The 13851-nt window shown below is 41.6% G+C and overlaps 1 protein-coding gene across 8 annotated transcripts in view; it reads left to right on the top strand.

Moving 5' to 3' along the window:
- The window catches only part of LPIN3 (lipin 3), an 83841-nt gene that overhangs the window by 26127 nt on the left and 43863 nt on the right, over window positions 1-13851 (top strand). For all 8 annotated transcript variants that reach the window (XR_011558513.1, XR_011558514.1, XM_070744746.1 and 5 more), the window contains exon 2: window positions 8905-9105. Coding sequence is in view for 6 of the 8 variants with exons in the window: in XM_070744746.1 (XP_070600847.1) it covers window positions 8914-9105 (192 nt within the window). In the remaining 2 variants the exon portion in view is untranslated. The remainder of the gene's footprint in view (window positions 1-8904; window positions 9106-13851) is intronic.

Raw genomic sequence — 13851 nt, 5'->3', positions numbered from 1 at the left:
TTGTCTAAGGAAAAAATGTTGGGGGGTTAGGGGTTGACACTACGGAGTCTGGTAATGAGTTCCACGCTTCGACAACTCGATTGCTAAAGTAATATTTTTTACAGTCAAGTTTGGAGCGATTAATATTAAGTTTGAATCTGTTGCGTGCTCTTGTATTGTTGCGGTTGAAGCTGAAGAAGTCGTTGACAGGCAGGGCGTTGCAACATATGATCTTGTGGGCAATACTTAGATCATGTTTTAGGCATTGTAGTTCTAAACTTTCTAGACCCAGGATTGCTAGTCTACTTTTGTAGAGTAATCTGTTTCGAGTGGAGGAGTGAAGGGCTCTTCTGGTGGAGTATCTTTGGACATTTTCGAGGGTGTTGATGTCCAAGGTGTGATAAGGGTTCCAGACTGATGAGCTGTATTCGAGGATGGGTCTGGCAAAAGTTTTGTAGGCTCTGGTGAGTAGTGTGAGATTGCTGGAGCAGAAGCTATGTAGGATCAGGTTGACAACTCTAGAAGCCTTTATGGCGATATTGTTGAAGTGGGCTTTAGCACTTAAGTCCTTTGATATTAGTATTCCAATTGATTGACTTGATAGTGATCCCTGTGTTATGCTCTGTTATTCTATCTGATATATTGATGTGTTTATTTATTTATTTTTTATTGATTGATTTTGCCCAATACACAATGGGGGTTTTAGTGGGTATACACATAGTAAAATACATAATGTAGGTTATAGAGGATATACTCATAGTAAAATATATCTAAGAAAGAATAGAAGAGAAGATATAGGAATAAAACATATCAATGAAAGAATAGAAGAAGAGATATAGGAATAGAAGAAAGGTATAGGAGAGCAATTTGTAAGAGATAAATATTTGTAAGTAAAATATTTGTAAGTGAAAGAGTTTGTAAGCTGTAATATCTTTGTTGAATGTATATGACAAAGATAACTGGTAAGAAGATTATTGTACTTATAGAGATTGACTGATTTGAAAGTGTATGGCCCGGACTGTTTATTTGGACTGTGCTATTTCTTAAAAGTAAACAATATATGCACTTTAATGTATCTCTGTGTGTGACTGGATGATTCATATCCACTGCAATATCCCATTTCTATGTGCATGTCCTGGATAACTCAAGGGTGCTCTGCTCACACCTTAAATCCTTCTCATTTTTCCATTGATCACTCTCAGCATGATTGATATTTTTGGGGAGGTTTGGCCTAGAACATCTTTGTTATTTTTACAGGCTGAAAGCAAATTTAATGGCAGATTTGTTTGCTTTGCTGGCAGACCAAGATCCAGATTTGAATGAAGAAGGTTACTGTGTCATTAAAATATTAATAATATCTTCAAACTGACTCTTCCACTTCCTTTAAAACAGCTTCTTCCAGTCTGATGTGATCTTCCACCCAACCCATCAGAGTCACTTATGCTGAGGCTGTTGAGACTATAGATGGAGACAGTAGAGTGACACAATCTCATACCACTATTCACCACCTCTTGGTAAAACAAACAGATGAATGGGATGGGATGGAGCATAAAGCCATGTTTTATTCTCACTGATAGTTTTTATAATTGTGAATGGTGATTGGATGCCGCTCTGTTACTGATCAGAATGATCAACCTCTTTCATTCTCTACTTCACTATTAAGTTGCTATTATGGACAATTAATTAGAAGTTGGTTGTTTATCAAGTTCTTTTCCTATTAAAAGGCAGTGATTTTATTTTGCATCAGTTTTCCTCTGTAATGGTCATCTTTGTATTGACTTCTTTTCCCGCCATTGCTTGGTCATTTCCTTAGACTAAAGGTACGGAACTACTTCTATCTTCTCACAAAAGAAAAGTATATACTAGATTTGCATTAGAGTTTCCTCTAGAACAGGGGTGTAAATTTCATTGAGGGACACATCAGGGTTGTATTCAACCTCAGTATTTACCCCCTACTTGACAAAATCATACACTGGGACTGTAATAAACAATTATCATATTTTCTTCAGGGTACAAATATATATGTAGTTTCTAGAACCGCTAAGTTTATAGTCAGGGCTGTTCAGATGAGAATACGTTTTATAGAACATATTGGGGTGGCATGCAAAGGAGATGAACTCATTTAAGAATATTTTATATCAGTATCTTAGATTTGTTTAATATAATTCTTTGCATGAGTTATATTCTCCTGTTTTACTACTCAATTTTAGCATATTATACTGCATTTTATTTATTTATTTATCAGATTTGTATGCCGCCCCTCTCCACAGACTTTAACTTATTATTTATTCAGATTCCCTTTATTTTAGCCAATTTTATTGTATTTTAACCAGTCACAATTTTATGACGACCGATGTGGTCCTTTTCCTCACTTTGATATGGTCGATTGACTAATCAAATAAAGTTGATATTGATTGAACCTCAGAAGTGGAGGAGGTGCGCATGTCCAGGGTGGGTGTGGCCAGCTCATGTCATATCACTCATGTCAGGGACTCCTGTGGCATCCAAGCACTCTGCTAGTGAAAATGGGGCTTAGGAGGGCCACACACAGCCTCCCCAAGCTCAGTTTTTGCTGGCAGAGACATACAAATCTAATAAATAATTGCGGATCAGTTCTTTGCTGTTTCCAGGATAGTCCCATGGGCGAGATCTATTTGGCCCTCAAGCCTTGAGTTTCATACATCTGCTCTAGAAGATTAGATGTCTCAACAGCATTCACTCTTCCAGTTTTATTTCTGCAACAGCCCTGCTTAGTAGATTAGGCTGATAGATATTGACTGGCCCAAAATCTCTCTTGGAACATTCATGACTTGAGGATCGGGAACTTCGAGTCCAGCAACTTAACTCTTGCTACATTAGATCCACACATGCTTGTTTGATTTTTTGGGGGGTTGGGGAGAAGAGTAGAAAACTACATGTCTGGACTTGAAAGCGGAATAGGAGTAGAAATGAGCTGGACAATTCATATGATTATGTTGGGAGCTGTTGATGATGATGATGATGATAATAATAATAATAATAACAATAATAATAATAATAATAATAATAATAGGATGCTGATATCCTAGATCACTGATGGCGAACCTATGGCATGGGTGCCACAGGTGGCACGCAGAGCCATATCTGCTGGCATGCGAGCCGTTGCTCCAACGTGCATGTGTTTGATTTTTGGCTCACACAGAGGTTCTAGGAGGGCATTTTTGGCTTCCAGAGAGCTTCGGGGGGATGGGGAAGGCTGTTTTTACCCTCTCCCAGCTCCAAGGAAGCCTTTGGACCCTGGGGAGGGCGACACACGAGCCTACTGGGCCCACCAGAAGTTAAGAAACAGGCCATTTTCAGCTTCCAGAGGGCCTCCAGGGGTGGGAGGGGTTTTTTCGCCCTCCTCAGAATAATGGGTGTGGGCTCTCGTGCATGCGCAATAGCATGTATATACTCTCTTTCAGCACCCAAAGAAAAAAAGGTTCGCCATCACTGTGTCCTAGATCAACTATGGACTATCAGCTTAAGAGGCTTCAGTTTTCTACTTCCCAGAATTGCCTGTGGCTGGAAACATTCTGTACTTGCTCTCATCATCAGTTGCTGAAGATACGTTGATTGACTATGTGCATCAAGCTGAAGCTGATTTTAACCACGTAGATGGAGCTTCTCCAGGATGAGCTACTTCCCAAAGCGGCGTATTACATCTCCAACCATGTACTTCTGACTGCAATAATTGAGTCCATCCACCTCGCTTCTAGCCATCCTTTTCTTGTCTTCCCTTCTATCTTTCTCAACATTATGAACAAGGATATGGTCTTTGCAATATATTTCTAAAATATGGTAAAATGTGGCCATTTGTGCCTTGAATGAGAAATCATTTGTTTAATTTCTCAAGTGTCCATATTATGCACAGGACTTTTCTCCAACCCCAAAATTCAAAGGCATTAAAACTACTTGAAAATCGATCTTCCTTTTCTGTACAGAGAAGGGACAACCATAGTCTGCATGATTCTGATCTTTGTAGATATATACTACAAAGTGGCAGCTTCCAAATATCTTTTCCAAGGCTTGCATTGCTTCCATAACAAATACCACTATTTCTTGACTGCTACCATATTTTTCAGTGTAAAAAGACACACCGGAGTATAAGATGCACCTTAATTTTGGGGGAAGAAAATAGGGGGGGGGGGAATCTACCTAGCAGGTATTCATCTGGCTAGCATCCTTAATCTGTTCAGCTTCCACACATTATTTTAGCTTCTGGTTGCGGCTGAAAAAGCCTTTTTCAGAGGGAGTAGGAATGAAAGCAAGCCTGCAAAGACTTAGGACAGGAAAAACTGCTTTGGAGCGAGTAGGAAGGAAATGTGTATGTTTTATTTTTAATAAGGGTTTTTTAGTGACTTTTAATTATTAGATTTGTTATATACAGTGATACCTTGTCTTATGAACTTAATTGGTTCCGGGAGGAGGTTTGTAAGGTGAAAAGTTTGTAAGACGAAACAATGTTTCCCATAGGAATCAATGGAAAAGCGATTAATGCGTGCAAGCCCAAAACTCACCCCTTTTGCTGCAAATTCGCTGAGGCTCACCTCGCTGGAAACCCCACCTCCGGACTTCCGTATTTGTGTGATGCTGCAGGGGAATCCCAGCAGGGAAATCCCAGCAGTGCAAAAATGAGGGCTTTGCTGGCAACGGGAGTCCGGAGGTGGGGTTTCCAGCAAGGGGAGCCTCAGCGAAATTGCAGTATCGCAAAATCAGGGAAGTCCTTGAAACCCCACCTCCAGACTTCCATGTTTTTGTGATGCTGTGATTTTGCTGAGGCTCCCCTCGCTGGGAAACCCCACCTCCAGACTTCCCTTGCCAGTGAAGCGCCCATTTTTGTGCTGCTGGGATTCCCCTGCAGCATCGCAGAAACGCAGAAGTCCTGAGGTGTTGTTTCCCATGGAGGGGAATCTCAGGGGAATCCCAGCAGTGCAAAAATGGATGCTTCACTGGCAACAGAAGTCCAGAGGCGGGGCATCCCAGTAGTGGCGGCTTTGGTTTGTAAGGTGAAAATAATTTGGAAGAAGAGGCAAAAAAAAATCTTAAACCCCGGGTTTGTATCTCGAAAAGTTTGTATGATGAGGGGTTTGTAAGACAAGGTATCACTGTATTGTGTTATTATTTTTGTGATCCGCCCCGAGTCTACAGAGAGGGGCGGCATACAAATCTAATAAATAATAATAAAATAATAATAATAAAAAAGAAATGCAGCAAGCCAGGAAGATCATTAGCACTGCGTTAGGGCTAAAATGCACCACTTTTTCAGATGGAGTAGGAATGAAAACAGGCTTGCAAAGACTTAGGAAAAAAAATCCTTTGGAAGGAATAGGCAGCCAGGAAGATCATTAGCACCTAGTTAGGGCTGGGGAAAAAAAGCTTCAAAAAAGTTACATTCGAAGTATAAGACACACCTAATTTTTCAGCCTCTATTAGGCAGGAAATAGGTAGGTCTTACATTCTGAAAAATAGGATAATTTTTTTACCTTTGATAGTTAATCATAAAAGCCAAAGGATAGCCTATTACTTCAGTGTCTTAATTGTCATTTCTTAGGCTGGTTGCTGAATGTGTTGTCGTTAGATAAATTTTGTCAGCTGTGCTCCTTCACAATACTAGGCCTTGCAGATTATAGGCATTTTCACCTTTCAGAGCAAAGTTTGTTTGTTTGTTTGTTTGTTTGTTTGTTTATTAAATGTATTGTCCACCCATCTTACCATGGGAGGGACCTCTGAGCAGCTTACAATGTTAGAAAGATAAAACTATATAAATAAAATACTACAAAAATACAGAAATGCAAAATCTAATACACAGCCCTAGCCAAAAAGAGTAGGAGGGAGGTGGGATCTGTCACTAATCTATTGACCCCCTCTGTTGTGAATGCTCCTTGTCCACCTCAGGTCATGTCAGATTCTGAGGAGGATGAGCCAGGCCCCCCTGGATACCCTGGGTCAGGAGGGTTGCCAGCTGATGCAGAGAGTGAGAGAGAAAGTGAACCCAAGGAACCACTAGAGGGGGCTGATATGACAATGGGGGACAATTGGAGGATGAGGAAGACATTAGAGTGGATAGTCCGTGGATAGATCCTCGATATAGGAGATTGCTGAGAAGGGAAGAGGAATTGCTAGTAAAAGGTGCTAGCTTACAGCCTTAGCCTCTTTGGGGTGTGATGTCATGTCCAGGTGATATAAAACAAAGGATTTGGGGTAATTGGGTTTGGGGTTTCAATGCCGTTCAACGGAAGAGGTTTTAGAGTGCGGGTGTGCTTGATAAAGGCTTCAAAACCATGATTTTTGCCTCAATAAAAGACATTCTCTGCTGGATGATTTTGCCCGTGACTTTGATGAGCTCATTTATGTTCTTGAATGATAAATGGACTTTGTTATCTACGGCAGTGTTTCCCAACCTTGGCAACTTGAAGATATCTTGACTTCAACTCCTAGAATTCCCCAGCCAGCAAATGCTGGCTGGGGAATTCTGGGAGTTGAAGTCCAAATATCTTCAAGTTGCCAAGGTTGGGAAACACTGATCTAAGGAATGCCATTTAGGCCTAGTTTGGCGCCTTTCCCCCTTTCCTTGAAATTCAAACCTGCTTTTCACTGTGTGTGCTTTTATCAATAAAGAGTGTGATTTTACCATGCAATAAGGGACTTTTGAGTCAGGGGGTGCACTCTGAGGGCCATGCACAGAACACTCTCCAATATGAAGCCCCCACCTTTGGAGTCCCAAACCAACTGGTAGAGCCAGGCCTTTAAGTTCTTGCTGAAAGGTCAGGAGGGTTGAAGTCAAGTTCAGTCTGGGTAGTGAGTGGGGGCAAGATGTAGGCAGAAGTGATTGCAGAGAAGTCTCTTCTTCTGGATCCCATCAGCCAGAATGTCCTGGCCAATGGGGCCTGCAATATGTCTCCTCTGCCAGCACAGGTAGGAGGGCCAATCCCAGTGGGATGAGACAGTCCCTAAAGTAGCCTGAATGTGTGCTATGAACGGCTTTAAAAGTGATTGCCAACAGCTTGAATTGCACCCAGAAGCAAACCGGAAGCCACTGCAGCTTGAAGACCAGTGGTATTACGTGGTCTACCCTTTGGGCCCCAAGAACTGCTGGTGCAGCTCCATTTTGCACTCTGCAATGTTAATGCTGCTTCTTGTATTTTAAAAGCCATGCTATTTTCCTTCCAAACTAGCTGCCCTCAAAATACACTGCTCAAAAAAATAAAGGGAACACTTAAACAACACAATATAACTCCAAGTGAATCAAACTTCTAGGAAACAACACTGATCAACAATCAATTTCACATGTTGTTGTGCACATTCAACTTTGTACAGAACAAAGTATTTTATGAGAATATCTCATTCATTCTGATCTAGGATGTGTTATTTGAGTGTTCCCTTTATTTTTTTTTGAGCAGTGTAAATTTAGCACATATTCCACATGCTGGCTGGAGAATTCTGAAAGTTAAAATCCATACATCTTAAAAGTTTCCAAGTTTGAAAAATGCTGGTATACAGCCTTGACTCAGTCATCATGGGGTTCAAAGCTTTTCTCATTTGGATTTCTTTAGAACCACAGATAATAAAAGTGAAAAAGGTTTCTTCCTGCATTATTATCTATTTCATGGAGTATATGTCTGAGACAGCTTTGCATTTCACTATAAGAACAATGACTAAGTGTCCGTTTGAATGTTTGCCGAACGTGCTGGTAGCCAAGAAATATCAATACGTTCTTGTAAAGAAGCCTTCTAAATGCCTTGTCATTTCTGATGTCTTCGTTACAAAGTTAAAAGCTTATCCCATAGCTAATTGAAATGAAAGCTAAGGTGGATTTAATATATATTCCAATCCACCTGTTTGTAAAGCACAGAGGTAAGCTTGTTCTGCCAACAGTTCAAATTTGTTTACCTCTCCTTTTTTTGTCTTGTATTTGTCAAATTTTATTATCTGTAATAAAAAATTATCTATAATAATTAGGATTGTTCAGTGTAAAACACAAATTCAGAAGAGTATTGGCAAAACCCCTGGCTAGATGTTTAGGATCAACCGTGGATCGATAGTGAGGCCACACTTGGAGTACTGTATACAGATCTGGTCACCACACCCAAAGAAAGATATAATGGAACTGGAAAAGGTGCAAAAAAGGGCAACAAGAATGATCAAGGAAATGGAGCACCTCCCTTATGAAACCAGGTTGCCACACCTTGGTCTCTTCAGCCTTGAAAGACGGCATTTAAGAGGTGACTTGATCGGTGTATAAAATCATGCATGGGATAGAAAAGGTGGATAGAGAAAAAAATCTAAGACGAGGGGGCACTCCCTAAAACTCATAGGTAAGAAAATAAAGGCAAATATTTCTTCACCCAGAAGGTCATTGGTTTATGGAATTCACTTCCAGAAGAGGTCATGACAGCTGTCAGCCTGGATAGCTTCAAGAAAGGATTCATGGATGCCAAGTGTATAGGTGGTTGTTGAAATATAGAAACAAAGTGTACAAAACAAATCTAATGCATTTAAAAACTACAGCTAAAAACCCTATATATTACTCAATCAGACAATCCAATCACACCATGCATCACATTTATTGGTCAGGGGGACAATTATCTCTAACAGGCCAGAGGATAAAGTAAAAGGAGTAGGCCCAGAAGCAGTGGGATAGGGGAAAAAATCCATGAGTGGGAGATGCAACCTGAGGTTGACTTTGGCATAGGGCATCTGGAGAATTTTTGGCATAGGACATCTGGAGAATGCTGAAAACTCGCAAATCTGTGAGAGATGGGAGCATTTAGTGTTTCATTAATATCTGTAAGGATACCATTTCTTAACCCCAGAAACTGTTGTTGGGTGACAAAATCTAACTCGTTGACTACAGTTAATGTTTTATTTAAATAGGGTTTCATTTGTTGTTCTTTCTCCTCCTAGACTCATACAATGAACTATGTGGGCCTGATTGCTGAGAGTGTGTTTGGCACGGTGAAGGAGCTGTACAGGGGCCTGAATCCAGCCACTCTCACAGGCTGCATTGATGTCATTGTGGTAAGGCAACCAGATGGTTCCTTACGTTGTTCACCTTTCCACGTGCGTTTTGGGAAGCTGCGAGTTCTGCATTCCAGTGAGAAAGTGGTAAGTGGTTACAGATGTGTGGCAGCTAACGCTGTCATTTTCTGCAACTTAAGCAGAATTCCTTCAGGTTGTGTGCACATATGTGTATGTATGTGTGTGTGTTAATTTGGCAGGATGCACATTAATAAGTAAAATAACTATGTTTTCAGGCCATTAAACTGGGACAAGGCAGGCTTACATAGAGAAAGTTGGCGCTTTTATGAAATGTGGCCTTTTATGCAATGTTGTTTCAAAAATTGCTCCAGTTTTGGCTACTCAATGGAACCAAGATGTATGGTTCCATGCCTCATTACATTATGCATCTGATGCCCACCCACTTATTCACTTTAGAGTAGAAAGTAGAAGCCTATAGCCACTGGATATATTCACAAATCTTTATTCTATGCATGATACCAAGATTTTGTGAAGAATCTAATAATAATATAATGAAAGAATCTAATAATAATACAGTATAATGAAAGAATCTAATAATCATATAATGAAAGAATCTAATAATCATCCTAGTTTTTTTGTACTTCAGCCTTCAATCAGAATTCCTTTGACTGGCAATGGTTATTTGTTTATTAAATTTACAGTATATATTGTCCATCTCAGTATTCAAAATGAAATGAATGGTTACTATCGCTACCCAAAGTGATTATGGCAGCTATAAGCTAATATATCTGGAAGGCAAAAAAACCCCAAACCAATTATCATCTCCTGTATTGTCAATTTAATTTTTTCCCATTAGTTTCTGAAAATATTCAATACATGTGTAAAAAAAGGAATAGTCTCCATTCTGGTCTACTTTTTATCAGTGAATCAACATGCTTTGAAGGCTAAGTTCATCTATACTTCATTTTATTGTCAACTATGCCACACTAATCATGGTACAGTATATATACAGCAGAATCATAACATCGTTTTTACATAGCTTCAACTACCAAAGCCATATTTATTTATTGAATGTGTGTGCTACTCAATCGCAATTGTTCTAGACAGATTACTGAATTATAATACAAACAACAACATCCAATTTATCAGTTACAGCATCACAATCAGCAACCAAGAACAATAAAATCCTAAAAGGCTTGGCTAAAAAATACTTTTCAAACACTCTCCTCAGCTGTATTCAGCTGAAGGACAGCTTCAGCTCCATAATATAAGTCCTGTAATAATAATTATTATTTGAATAATGAGAACTAATTGTTTATGCTAAATCAACATGTAGAAAAGGGATAGTTACAGTAAGTAATTTGAATCAGAGGGTAAGTATAATGCCTTCTGATATTTTTAGATTAGGGGCGAAGCCCTCTCTGTATCTGTTGAATGACGTACATTGCACAAAGTTGTCTCTCTCTGGAGTCATTTACAGCAGCACTCAAGATATTTTAATCTGTTCTGTGTACTTTTAATCTTCTCGCCCATTTCCTGCTATGTTGAAATCTGTCATTCCTACTGATAAAAGAGAGAACGAAACAAAAGGGAACTGGAGAAAATGGAACAGCAGAAAATGGAACTGGCAAATGGCATTAATTAAACTGGAGAAGGAGGAGTTGAAGGACATGCCAGATTGAGTGAAGAACTGAAGAAGCTTCTTGGATGAGAAGCGAAATGACTTCAAAGAAAAACCAGAAAGTCCAGTTGCCTCTTGAAAAAGCGTATTTGGGACACCCATGACCTGGATGACTGAGAATCTCCATAGACACTCAATATTTATGCAAGGAACATCAGTGGGAGAATCCTGCCTGTAGCAGCACTGCCTTTATTCTTTTTTTACCTAAAGGGAGGGGTGAGCAGCAGGCAGACGGGGTGGAATGCAGTTCCACCGGCAGAAATGAAGATGCATGGACAGCTCCAGCTGATCGGCGTCTGTCACTTCATTATTTTTAAATTTTATCTTCTCAATTTGTGATTTCTGATACTATGTTTGTGGTGGTGAATCTATGTCATGCATAGGGTGGGGTGAAGCATCCTCTCTGGGGACATGTGAGCCGTTGTCCCAGCTCAACTCTGCTATGCATGCATGGGTGCCTTCGGGTCTCTGCCATGCATTCATGGGGGGCAGGGCACACGCAGGGGTGGGCTGCATGCAGGATGAGGTGGAACATAGTTCCACTGGCAGAAATGAAGATGCGTGTGCAGCTCCAGCTGATTGGCATTTGGCAGCTGTCACTTTCTGGATTTCTGGTCTCAGCTCGGCTCTCCTTTTTTCCCCTGCTGCTGTTGCTGCATCTTCACTCCTTGCTTTTTTCCTCTTTCCTCCTTCCTGACCTCAGACGAGCTTCCCTTTCTCCTGCCCGGCTCCCCTCCAGCCTCACGTGGCCACCTCCCACCTGAGGTGCAAGCAGAAGGTGTGGGTGGAAGTGGTGCTGGCAGCATTTATGCTTCTGGCAGCACCTGTTTGCCTAGCTATCCAGCCCGAGGTGGGGGGTGACCCAGGAAGGAGAGTGCAGGAAACGCGAAGCAAATTGTCACCCGAGCGAGAGACACTGGTAAGGTTGTAAGTCGAGGACTTAACAGTTCACTTGAACGATGATCGTTCAAGCCACTCCCACCTAATCACATGAAAGGCAAGCCACTCCTACCCAGTCACATGACCATTAAGCCACACCCACAAAATAAGCCACACCCACAGTATGGCAGTAAAAGTTTTGGCTGCCTAAAGGTGACAATTGAGATACAACTTGAATATTAGCAGTAATTGAGGAAAAGATTATTTTCCACTCCATAATATGTTCACCTCCACATCTTCGTGGCTATTCTCCCCTGCAGTAATCTATTTATTTTTGTAAAGAAATCTGTAATAAAATTTGACTGAAACCCACAGATTTTTGAGGGTTTCTTTAAAAAGTAAGAATGCTCTTATTTATTTAGACATTTCATATATATTGGCTGTAGAAATATAGCTTGAACATATTCTCCGTACTGAAGGAGCGGGTCCAGCAGTCACATGGGTTGCTCATGTCCAATCCGGTGGAACTGAGCCTAGTGTTAAAAAAGCTTGCCGGATCCGCCCCTTCCCCAGAATTCGCTCAGTTCGCATATCCTGCGGTTGTATTGTGATAGCTCGTTCAACATTCTAACACCTTCCCTTCGATCTTTTCCTTCAAAAGTAGTAAGAATTGTTTTATCCTTATTATTTACTTGCACTAATAGCGCCAGCCGTTTGTGGCTCGGCTTTTTTCCTTTGGAGAAGTTGCGGTTTCGTTTTCCCCCGGCGGTTTTGCCGTGTACGATAACCGCTGCCGCTTGTGGATTCCTTTAATCCTTTGGCCTGGAGGTCTTGGTGCAAGTATTGATTCATTGATTCATTATTGTATTATTATTAAAGGGCTTAAGAAATACCTCCTGCGGAGTGAGACGCCTTTCTAGTCTCCTGGACTTAGTCGATCGCTTCCCCTTTAAGAGTTCTATTACGGAGCGATTTTTCGGCGCGAAGGCCTTCGCGCCCTTTTTAAATTTAGGCCTCTCGTGTTGGCCTCCTGCCAGCCGCGTAGGCCTCAGTCCACCGCGTGGATCCCGGAGTGGGCTTTGGGACGCTCAGGCTTAATTCTCCACCGGCTAAGCCTCCAACCAGAGTGCCTTGGTTTACTTTAATTAAAAAGTTTAGGGAGGCTGGCCCCGCTGGATTTGGGGACACGAACTCTGGGTTTGCCCAGATTGCCCTCAAGTCTCAGCAGCTCCGAGGCCTCGGAGCAGGATCCATTCCTCTTGGGAAGTCCTTGAAATTCTTCTCCCTAATTATTCAGTTATTGGCTCAGCCTTGTCTTCTGTTAATTGTCAGACTATGGCTACTTTTCCCAAGAGAGGCACAACTAAAGGTCCCAGAGAGGCCAGGCCTACAGGCGATGAGATTACCAGTATTCCCCAGGCCTCATCCTCCTCTTCTCCTGGGGCCCGCCCCTCGACCAAGGTCACCAGGGCTGAGAAGAGAAGGGACCTAGCCCTACAAAGAATCCATGACAAATCAGCAAAACGTTTGAAAGTACAGGCCCAAGTACTCAGTAGTCAAGACCCCCCAGAGGCTTCTAGTCTGCCTCCTTCTGGGGTCCCTGTGTTATCTCTGGATGAGCCTAACCTAGACAGACCCCAACCTAACCTATGGGGAATAGGTCCAGAGGAACCAGATATTATTGAAGATTCCCCCCAGCCAGGATCCTCCCAGGCCTTCAGGGATTCTTCTGCCATTCCTGCTGATATTTCTAGTTTACCTCCTGAATTCCAATCTATTTTTTCTGTGTTGTCCAAGGCCATTGATGCCAAACTCTCTACCATCAATGAGCTTCCCTTACCTCCTCCTCCTCCTCGTCCCTCCCGCCCCTTGGGTTCTTCCCCAGCGGTTAGAGCTCCTATTCAGGATGATTCAGATTCCTCTCAGGACGAATATGAGGATATGGAGGAGGATGAGGATCCCTTTCAAGGCCTCTCAGATGATGAGGAATCCCAAATAAAGGTTCCTTCTCCAATTACTATTTTTCCTTCTCAATTGTTCAAATCTCTTCTCCTCAAAGCTAGAATTTCTACGGGATTAGCGGCCCAGGAGAAACAGGCCTCCACATCCACTGATCCCCCGGAGGAGAATTTACCTTACTTCACAGAGGAACAGGAGGATAACGAGGTAATTCCTATGCCTAAATTGTTTAAAGATGCCTTACTTAAACAGTGGGATTTCCCAGCCTCTGGGCTTAATCCCTCTACCAAGGACAGAAAATTGTACAAACTTTCCTCTTCCTATGAGGAGCTCCTATCCTTTCCTAAACCGGA

This window comes from Erythrolamprus reginae, chromosome 3 (genome assembly GCF_031021105.1).
Source record: "Erythrolamprus reginae isolate rEryReg1 chromosome 3, rEryReg1.hap1, whole genome shotgun sequence".
NCBI lineage: Eukaryota > Metazoa > Chordata > Lepidosauria > Squamata > Dipsadidae > Erythrolamprus > Erythrolamprus reginae.
This window is presented reverse-complemented; position numbering and strand designations above follow the sequence as displayed.